Below are 11,851 nucleotides of genomic sequence, written 5' to 3'. Positions count from 1 at the left end.
TAATAAATAATAGTTTGAACTAGAGTAAATGCAATTAATATACTTAGAAAATTAGAAGACAAGCTTCACACCATGAAAATGAATTTTATTCTACTGCTGTTTGTGCTGCTCATTTTCTCTGCTTGCTTGTTGGAGCGAAATCATTGAGAGATAAAATGATATTAAAAACACGCGCCCGGTAAGAATAAATTTGCGATATAGACCTGAATTATTTGATAACTGTTTTTGTTTACTTCTAAAACTAATGCATCATGATACACTTCTGTCGTAATATTCATTTTTAGAATGACGTTCTGTGAATTTAAATTATGATGAAATCCTGGTCATTATTATTGATTGGTCCAACATTTCGCTTTTGTCGATGATACGCAAGTTATAACTACGCACTAAATTAAATTGCCTATCAACTAAACCTTCATGATACTACTCAGAACTAAGATTTGCAAGGTTTGATTACCATATAATAGATACGAAACTATTCCGATCCTGCTTGAAAGTTGTGGCTTAGTTTTATATAAAAAAATGAATCATTCTTATAATTCTATTGGAGGCTAGCGACATAAGTGTTGTGGCAACATCATTGGCTTAAGCGTTAATAGTTTTTTACCGTTGATACGTTATTGCGGCTTACAAGATCATTGTTATATTGATTCATATTGTGATTATCAGCTACGCATCATGAGTGGCAACATCACCGAACGCATCATATTCAAGTATTATTCCGGCAACAAGCATAAGGCTCATTCACTCAGGGAACTTAATGAACGGAGCGCTATTTGTTTTCCGAAATGGCTCGTACACCCGCGTTGTGCCATGCTAATTATACCTTCCATATGTTATTGCTGCCAGCGACCCCATATATTGCTAGCTGACGTGACGTAATCTGTGTGTACTCGACCTCTCTATTCCTATTAACCTGTAAGCCGTTTACCTCTTCCGCTCATCAGCTCGAATTTTTAGACCATGAGGCACAAGGAAGGCGGTATCTCTTTGAGGGATGACGGCATGCCACAACTCTATCCCGATTATATCATGCCATCAAATATCAAATTCTCGACAATATTTAAAAAAATATTTGCAGAACAACATAATAATCAGCATCCGTTCTTGTAATATTGCGTATTAAGAGAAGCAACATGTTCATATAAAGGTATTTCGGGCCAGCATTTGGATGCATGGTGATGTTGAGGGTGGGTAGTGTATTCTAAATTTATTTTGGGCATGGTTCAGCTAGGCGCAAGTGGGTATGACCGACTTTTAGGTGGCATTCATCTGTGACCAAATATTTACCCGATGTTTTTATCCAACGCAGATTTTTATTCACCCATTACGATCGTACGGGTATGGTAGGGCATGGTTGATCAACCATGGGGTAGGGTGTTTCTCATGCTATGAGAAACTGTTCGGATTTACCCTGTCTCGAACAACGGAGGTCTTGTCTAGTTCGGACTCTTTCCCTACTAAATCACTTCATCTGCTCGTAGACACACAATATTATTGCGCAGTATTTTTGTTTGTGCAATAATACCGATTGTTTAGTTGCCATATTGATGGTTTGTGCAATCTATTGTGTTAAACTTATTTACAAGATCTTGAAAACATATTGCATAACCTGGGAAAACTTGTGTCGTCAATGGGCTACATTACGCAATATTCGTTTAGTCAGTTCGTGCGACCCTAGAGGGTATAAATAAACCCTCTAATAAATAATAAACTTCTCCCCGTTAATAAACCAGTACTTGGACTATTTCTCTCTATCTCCGAGCCTTCTCTTTTATATTCTACAACTTTCGGCCACATACAACTATGACATGATTCAATTTCGTTTAAAATGCTAACTACATTAAAGCCTGACAGGGACCGTTTAAGCAAATTACGAGTATATTGTGTGTCTAGGGGCGTAGCTGCGCAATAGGGTATAATGTGCAATCGCTCAATATGGCTCCTAGACACACAATATTATTGCGCAAACCTAAATATTGCACAATAATATTGAGCGTCTAGGGGCTACCGTCAATATATGGTGCAAAACATACTGAGCATATTGTGGATCTAGGTCTAGGAGCTGCATGCTTACGTCCGTGACTTGCACCTCGCTATCAATTTCGAGCTCATTTCTCACCTCAGTCGTTATCAATACAAATTTAGTAGTATCGCAGTACAAATATAGCCGCGCATTTTGGAATCATCGGGCGGTTTACCAGTGGTTGATTGAGGGTGGTCAGCGGCTTACATGCGCACACATGTTATTTGGCCACCAGCATCCGTTAAACATATGTTACTATACTGTATGGCAGTGCTTGTTCCCATGACTGATAACGACGTGCTGATAACTGGTGCGAACTAAAGCAGCGAAGGAATGTAGCACAAAGTAGCAAACTAATATGAGGGTTACAGTTGTGAAGCTGATTCATGAGTCTTGAACTGGGCTGCCTCGTCCGAGTCCAACCACGTTGGCCAACGGTCGTGTGACGGTGTGAGGCGTCAGTGCGCTGCAGACGGAGTGCGAGATCGTATGCAAGTGTCACCATCGTGGCTTCGCTAGCAGGCTCTCCCTCTGAATGCTTGTCAAATTTACGCTCTCTCGAACTTACCACCTGCACGTACAGGGAAAATATTTATGCTTCTTAGATGCCACTTCATGACTGTAGTTAGCTTGCCTGTTGCTGTGCATCTCATTAGTGGCGTTATCGGCTGTGAGCTCGTGACAGATATTCTTCACCAGGCAGACGAAGTTGATTCGATAGTACAAGGTTTAATTCAACGTCCGATGTCTGGTGGGTCGCGATTAGTCAATTAACAATCCTGAGGCCTGAAAAGTGGACGAAGACTATGTCTAAGCTTAGTACCGTATACTTGTTCGAACTACTTCAACTCGTTAATGATCAAAGCCAGCTCAGGAATAATAATAAAAAGATGTGATACGGGTCAGAATTATTCTTATTTCATAGTCATTATCTATGAGTTTTTTCTGTTAAATCAATAATATTGTGGATCTTGGCACTATTGTGACCATTTTTACAATACGAATAATTTTATTGAAATAAGGAGCCGACTAAAATTTCATTGACAGCAGAATATCTTGAAGTTGGAAGTACAAGATTATGAAGATAATAGGTATTTATAAATTTGTAAATCAAACTCATCCTCACCTTAGTTTCCTACTCTGGAATTTCCTTATCATCTTTGCTTGCTGTTAGTATATTTTGTGACGGGGAAAGGTGTTAGTTACCTTTGCAGTAAATATTTGTAAAATATTTGTGTCAATTACCTAAATGGCCAAAAGGCCCCTGATTCCAATACGTATGCTCTGCGTCTCACGCATCCTCACAAAGTTGGACGAAGTTAGTCTTATCTCAGCTAGGCTAAAAAGTTTGAGCTCCCTGTTGAAAAGTTTCCCGCGTGCTAATTTTTTCATTCATTAAAATTTCTGACCCGTTTGGGGAATAGTCACAAAATTTCTGCGAACAACTTTGTTTTTGGGAATAATTTTTTTTCAGCCAGCAATTGATCGGGCCTGGTAATATAGGTATATGTCGAGCAATAAAGTCTCTATTAGGTATTTATAAATGGAACGTGTAATTCAGAACAAAGACTCCTCGCTACGTATTGTCCGTTGCGACTCGTGATCGTTCAGGGCATTCGTAGTTTTTCCACGAAGAAAACCCAAACCGTACGTTGCTTATAGCGCGGCGAGCTCGCGTTACGCCCCGACTTAGTTCATCTGTGAGACGGTGTGCTGCTAGTGTTAACCCTCCTGCTGAGCCCAAAGCAACACTTGATTTGATTTGACGGAGTGCTTTTTCTGTGGACGTGCGTTGACAAAATCACATCCGATGTGATTTTCAAGAGTTTCTGAGAAATAATTAAACATATAATTAATTGTTATTAAGGATAGATGCGGCGATCGTCTGACAAGACGATAAATTTGTGCAATAAAATGCATATAGATGTAAGGGGAAATGGCGATCAATCAACGAATTTGAAAATACCACCAATTTTTTTTACTTTACGTAAATAAATTAGCTTTTATCCCCCTTACAATGCAATGTTACCAATTTGTATTACGACGGGACCAGACTTCGTGAATTCAATTCTAATGATTGCTAATGTTTTCGTTAATATAGCATGCGTACTGTTATACTAACATGGAACATTAAAGAGACAATATTAATTCAAACATTTATTTATTGACCCTCTTAAGCTTTAATGTCAGGCCAGTAGAGTGGTCTTTAGTGTAAGTTGACGAAGAAATGGGAGTAAAAGTTGTGGTTGACGACGCACTCGTTCTACGCTGCAGAAGACAGCATGTACGAGATTAGCACGTGTGCCAGACGTGTGAGGGAGAGGAGACGGTCGTTTTTACTCTACGTTAGTCGGGTTTATTGGAGATTTCCGCCACACTTACGCAGATCTTAATATTGCTGTCTCAAATACTTACCATTACTCTCTCAAATACTCAAAATTTTACCATATTTACTGGTGTAACTGCAGCTGTTGTTATTTTTTCCTCAGATTTTCAGACGAAAACATCGGTATATTTATAACCTACGCGCGGTCATTTAAATTAAGGAAATTCAGTTAAACATTATGTCAATTAAACATTTGCCCTTAAATACTAGACTCAAAAATTCATTTTTTCCGCCAAAGTGTATGTAATTATAGTTATAGAGTTATTTGACCGAAATTTTTGTGTCTCGTCTTTAACGTGACTCATTTCACGAATACACGTCAGGGGAACTCGTGCGAGAACTCGCCGTGTCATTGCGGTCAATGACGGTTTTTTTTTCGTTCTTTAATTCATTACGTCATGTTAGCGGCTCTTGGCGGTTGTTGGGTGGCATGGGCTGCTTTTTGTGCATAAACGCACTAAAAGTTAACTATGTTAGCATAAATTAATCTGTTTCGTCACATTGTTTAATAACCATTATAAATTATGACAATAACCTGACGTTAGAGTTAATTTCTTTCGCTTTTTGCATCAATCGTAAAAGCCAAGCCAAGAATATCGAGCACTTATTTTCACTAATTGCAGATCATATCGAGATATTGCAGCGTTTTAAAATTATTTTCCTGGAATAAATCGTAAAACTACGAGTAAATCCCATTTGTCAATTATTATGATTTACTTCAAGTATTGCAAGCTTTCTGTGCTGCCAGCTGCTTAGAGAGGCTGAGGTATCGCCGTGTATGGAGGCGAGGCATGACAAATTTTTGTCTCCAACTCATCAATTAATCGGTAATCAGTCATTTTTGCTTGGACGAGCTGCAAGCCTTTGTCAGATATTTGCGATTAAACTCACTTTATTAGAGCTAAGGCTAGAGAAGTTGACGGAGACAGACAATGTCAAATATCAAAATATCGGAAAACTTTCATTCTTGCCTCTGTTTTGATCACAGCGAACGTTTCATGAAACCAGTGTGACTGCATCAGAACTTTTAACTTCACCAAAATGATTGTTTCAAGTACAATAATTCCTTTCTACACAGAAATATTTTTACTATGCACCCAATTTTCACTACTTTCTTTATTGCCTACGATGTTTTTCGTTAACAATATTGCATTTTGCGTTTTTACGTCGTGCATGTGGTGGGTTCCAGGGTTCGTACCCTGCTATGTTTGCCAGGCTTTCATGGCGTCCACTTCTTGCTTGTCCTCGACAGGCTTTGTTGGGGCACGCAAACAAAAGACGAGCGTCACTTGATAGCGCCTCTCCTTCCCCTCATATCTGCTTACAAGACTTGTACAGTAGTTTGATCGAAGTGATCTTGCTTGCGATTTATATATATTACTCCATTATACAGAAGAACGTTATGCAGAATTATCGCGAGATTGTATGTAAGCTGAAGTCTTATCGTCTGAGATTTCGAGATTCGGAATCAAAGCTCAAGTTGGAACGTCTGGAACTTTACGAATCCTCTGCCTCAGTCAGGTATTAGAGAGCTGTTAAACAGCGCTATAACGTTATACAGCTGGTATGCTTAACCTATTGCTATATACAGCTGCTATGCTGACCCTATGGCTATATATAGCTGCTATGCTGACGCTATTGCTATGCAGCTGCTATGCTGACGCTATTGCTATACAGCTGCCATACCGACGCTCTTATACGGCGGCTATACTGACGCTACTGCTATATAGCTGCTATATTGACTCTACATCTATGCAGCTGCTATACCGACGCTCCTATACGGCGGCTATACCGACACTACAGCTATACATCTGCTATACTGAAGCTACAGCATACAGCTGCAATGCCGACGCTCCTACTTGGCGGCTATACTGGCGCTACTGCTATACAGCTGTTATACTGACGTTACTGCTATACCACGGCTATACATGGCGCTACTGCTATACAGCTGTTATACTGACGTTACTGCTATACCACGGCTATACATGGCGCTACTGCTATACAGCTGTTATACTGACGTTACTGCTATACCACGGCTATACATGGCGCTACTGCTATACAGCTGTTATACTGACGTTACTGCTATACCACGGCTATACATGGCGCTACTGCTATACAGCTGTTATACTGACGTTACTGCNCTGTCTCTTATACACATCTAGTTTAGCTATCATTTAGTATCGTTGATAGTTTTGCTATCATTTAGTATCATTGATAGTTTTGCTATCATTTAGTATCATTGATAGTTTTGGTATCATTGATAGTTTTAGTATCATTTAATATTATTGACATTTTGGTATATTGAACCGAATTTACTGCTCACTGATCATCAATTCGCTTTTGACTCATCAATTCAACTTTTTTGGTTCATCATCAACTAAATCGTTTGTGGGGCTTTGATTTGCGGTCCGTAATGAACTCCTATTTGAATTTTCTTCTGAATTAAACTCAAACTGTTATGTGCCTTGCTGACGATCGATGTGGCATTCTAGTGATCTTTATCTAAAACTTTGCCCGTAAGGTTTTTTATAATTTCATTTTCATGAAGTTTTCCACTACCTCTACAAAAGAGGGTGAAATGACGTAACAGAAGACTGCACATTTTTCCGGTATTTCATTTGTGCGATTTCTAAATGTGTCTATAGTGAATATCAAACGTCGTCTTGACTAATAATGTGATAAGTTTTTAAATAAGTAAAGTTAGAAACAACTGATGAAGAAATGTACTCATGTGATTGCAAAAAAAAATATATTTTATTTTAAACGAAAACTTTCCTTGGGGCAGCAGTTGAGGTCTGAAGATGCCATTTAAATTTATTTTATGTTGCACAACTCTAATGAGTGCTGCCCTGTACATGAACGTTGAACACATGCAAGAGTGCGACCGATAGAATAGAATAGAAGTGTCGGCACTTCTATCCCATGGCTTTCATACATCTCGCTTTCATTTCTGCTCTCCCCAATCAAGATTTTCTGTACCTTTTGTCTCGACGGATGTGTTGACATTCGAGCTTACTCTGCATTTCCTGAGCTGGTACAAGCGCGCGTCGCGGGATTTCCACGTGTGTACAATGCCTACGTTGACCGGTGCTGCCGCTGCACGTGTTTCCCCTTCGTTTTGTGGGCAGGGAACTCCGGAGTGCTCAGCAGGGTAAAACTCATATGATTTTTCTTTTCAAAAAATGACGTGGAACTTTTTCTTGAGCCTTCGGGGTAACCACTTTCCCTGAATAACAGTTTAGACGCTATCAATGATATGAGTACACGAAAACATTTCGTGTTAATTATGGTGTCGTTCGTGTTTTTTATAATCGTGTCGTTTCGTGTTAATTATGATAATTGTAATTATAATAATAATTATGAAATTATAATTATAATAATAATTATGTAACTATAATTATATCTTGGTGTCGTTTGACGACTCGACTCTTATGATGTGCTCGAGTCACTGACTAAAAATGCTGCCAAAGTATAGTGTAGTTGATTATTTATCTTGACCTACTGCTATTAATTTGATGAAACATTTTGATATGTAGAAGCATATTGTTTGTTGTACATTTATTTCAGAAATAGAACTCAATATCACACCGAAAAGTCATTTTGATCAGCATTGACTTTGTTGCCACATCCTCATGAGAACTTCTAAAAAATCCCCGCAGCGTCACAGGATTTGTCCTTTGTTCATGACTCCGTCTATTGTAGAGGTCCTCGTTTGCAACCGAAGCGGGAGCTGACGCAGACAAATCTGACGCAGAAATATTCACTGTCGGTGATTGTGCAATGTTACGTTAATATGTAGGTAATATTTCCTGCTGAAACAGTACACTAAGATAATGTAAGTAAGGACAGTAAGTTTACCGAAAGGCTCAGCGGGATGATGGAGCCGGACCACTATATGCTGTCAGAGACGAGTATCGGCGACCGTACGCAGGGTGAAGGAGAAGGAACAAGTATGTTAAATTTGCCTTTACTAGACCCTAAGCAAATGACCGTTTATTTACATCCACCTTATTAATCTGTACTTGTGTAAAATTATAGTTGGGCGAGTTCAGAGCTTTTAAAAAGAGGCCTTCGGATGTGTGATTTGTCCCAACGAGGAAAAGGAAGTCTGATTAAAATACATAATCATAAACTAGAGACTCTTCCTGACTTCAGTCTCTGCGGGAAGTTCAGTTCTCGTTCCCGCTTTGCCGTGTTGGGAGCTATATTGTTAAACGCTTTACTGATGTAGCAGAGAGAGAGTGGATTCACACAGGAGACGACTGGACGCGTTCCTGAGATCCCAGCAAGAAGCAAGGAACCGCATCCCGCATCACCGCGCGCGCCGCCTAACCAAATGAGGGGAGATCCACTCTGTAACCCTCTTTCTCCCCACTATAGTCCATACTCGTTGTGTTACAATGTACTTTTTTGTCATTTGTGCGATGTGTCCGCATGGGAGCACAATGTTGTCATCTGTGTTCATTGTGTAAATCCGAGCACAGTGTTGTCATTCATGCTTAGCAAGCACATCTAGGCACATTGTCATGCGTTTTCAGTGCGCACATTCAAGAACATTGTAAACATTGTACACACAAGTTTCGGGGGTCGTACCTCTATACCAAGTGGCCCTGTTACGTAATTAAACTCCGACGCGCTGCACTTGAAGCGTCAGTTCAAATGGTTTCAAATCAAGTCATCCTCAGTCAATTGATGCTTTGTCCGGCTAAATCCATTGATGAGCTTTGATGAATGTAAACTAAGTCTTCCTCTTGCGCCTTTTATATCCAGGAAAGGAAGCCCCGGGCTCAGGTTTCCCGGGGAAAGGTCGGGTCAACCCCATGGCTCGGGTTTAGCTCAACCCAAGCCCCGGCTCAAGGCTTGTGTGGCCCCGACAGCGTTTGACCGACAGCGGTTGAGTTCCGGCACGGCTTTGAAACGGGTTAGAATAATTCAAGTTACTGATGAATATTTACTCTTGAAAGCATCATACGTGAACGCCCGGTAAATATTATACAGGCTAGTGATATGTAAACTTTTTAGTGCATTTTCTCATTTATGGAAAAAAGGCGCTTTTGTGCTCGTCATGTCCGTCTGTTCGTGAAGTCCGTCCGTGACTTCACGTCACAGACGGACGAGAAAATGCGCTCTCTGTCACTCACTGTAGTGAGTACTGATCTTTTTTTCCTATATTGCGTCATGTCTGGTCGCTCGGTAAACATTATACAGGCTAGTGATATTTAGACTTTTCCTATATTGCGTCATGTCTGGACGTAAGGTAAACACGATATACAGGTTAGTGATATTTAGACTTTTTCTATATTGCGTCATGTCTGGACGTAAGGTAAACACGATACAGGTTAGTGGCCTTCAAATCTCACCAGTTACATAAAATCGAGACCCGTCGCGCATATCCTATGTGCTGTATTTTGTTTTCAGTCTTAACTGCTTTTAAATTCCGACACCAGCGTATGAGTTTAACGCGCTCCTCATAGTTTGATTTTACCTACTACGGTACATTCCAATGAAAAACAATAAAAATAAAATAATTAAAAAAAAAACTTTAAAAAAAACACGTTTTTCTTGTGTACTAAAAAGTAGAAAATAAATTATGGCTTGCCCCAAAAAACGTGTGTCGAGCAGATTTATGATTAAAGTGAAAAGCACACAACACACGAATTTTGGTAAGCCCCGGGCTCAGGTTTCCCGGGGAAAGGTCGGGTCAACCCCATGGCTCGGGTTTAGCTCAACCCAAGCCCCGGCTCAAGGCTTGTGTGGCCCGGACAGCGGTTGAGTTCCGGCAGGGCTTTGAAACGGGTTAAAATAATTTAAGTTACTGCTGAATATTTACACTCGAAATCGTCATGTGTGAATGCGCGATAAACATTATTCAGGCTAGTGAAATGTAAACTTTTTAGCGCATTTTCTCATTTATGGAAAAAAGGCGCTATTGTGCTCGTCATGTCCGTCCGTTCGTGCACCGTCCGTGACGTGAAGTCACGGACGGACGAGAAAATGCGCTCTCTGTCACTCACTGTAGTGAGTACTGAACTATTTTTATATTGCCTCATGTCTGGACGTAAGGTAAACACTATATACAGGTTAGTGGTATTCAAACCTCATAAATTACGTAAGATCGAAACCCGTCGCGCTTATCCCAGGTGCTGTATATTTTGTATTCAGTCTTTACTGCATTTAAATTTCAAAACCAGCGTATATGAGTTTAAACAGCTCCTCATAGTTTGATTTTACCTACTGCCATTTGTTCTGATTATGAAATAAAATCGGAGTAACAACCAGTGGGCCATTCGGCCCATTTAGTATGATATTCCAGGAAGAATAAAGTAAATGAAATAATTGGTCATTTTCTCCTGTGCCAGAGATTTTTTTTAATGTTCCGGGCAAAATAATACTTTTGTCTTTTCAAGATACCGATACAAACTGTACAGCAACTAATATGTTGCAGTTTGAATTGTACTTAGCAACTTATTTGTCTCTTCTTGCAGATTGTTGAGAACCAAGATCCCGGGATAGAATTCTTTACCCGCCTACAAATCGTATACGATCTATATATAAAATTATATATATAACTTATAGATAGTTATATAGATATATGAGTTTTTAATGCTATAGCTTTTCAAAGTTATATATATATTATAAAATAATATACGTTAACAATTACTTTTTAAAGATAGCACTTCTAAGGATTCCAGTGTTTCCAATGTTAAAGATGTACAATGAATTTCTCATTTTATTTTCGAATAATAAAAAATTAATTTTCCAATTTTTTTATATATACCAATTTTTTTCTCAAAATTATTTATTCTGTCAATTGACTCAAGCATTGCTTCCGACTTCACACAAGTGTGCCAAATTTCAGATCAATTGGACAGGTAAAAGTGTGTCAAACATCAGTTACAAGATTTGTAGCTGACAAAATTATTTTTTTCTATTTTTTTAATATTGAAAAAAATTTTTTTAATTTTTAAAATAATTTTTTTTTGTCATTTGATTCATGCATTGACTCCAACCTTACGCAAGTGTGCAAAATTTCAGATCGATAGGATAAGTAAAAGTGTGTTAAATTTCGATTATTATAAGATTTGTAGCAGACGGACAAACAGACAAACAAGAAGTGAAGTTAAAGAGAAGTGTTGTAATATAAACGATATATTTATTATAAAAACGATATATTATTTACCTACTTACAGATTAAAGCATTAAGAAATTATATATATTAAAAAACAGTTGCACTCGGTCCTAGCCCCCCCCCCCAATACAATGGTATCCCCCACACTACGTGGCCCCATCCACCCTCCTCCCCCCCTGGTGGGGTCGGTGGTGGAGGGCTTCCAGTGGGCCGTCCTCAGCCACCCGCAGACTGTGGCTCTCATCGACGCCTCCACTGACGTCAGCCTCACGTACCAGCAGCTGGCAGAGCTCGTCAGCGCCATCAGCAG

The 11,851-nt window shown here is 39.3% G+C and overlaps 1 protein-coding gene across 1 annotated transcript; it reads left to right on the top strand.

Moving 5' to 3' along the window:
* Nucleotides 1–11,573: 11,573 nt before the first annotated feature.
* Nucleotides 11,574–11,851, top strand: LOC125179380 (the record flags this gene model as incomplete). The annotated part of the gene is given in 1 exon segment (XM_047885142.1): nucleotides 11,574–11,851. A coding segment is annotated over 1 exon segment (179 nt), but the record flags the coding sequence as incomplete, so codon positions are not given.

This window comes from Hyalella azteca, unplaced genomic scaffold (genome assembly GCF_000764305.2).
Source record: "Hyalella azteca isolate HAZT.00-mixed unplaced genomic scaffold, Hazt_2.0.2 contig17082, whole genome shotgun sequence".
NCBI classification, from domain to species: Eukaryota; Metazoa; Arthropoda; class Malacostraca; order Amphipoda; family Hyalellidae; genus Hyalella; species Hyalella azteca.
The sequence above is the reverse complement of the archived record's forward strand: the minus strand, read 5'-3'. Positions and strand labels throughout refer to the sequence as shown.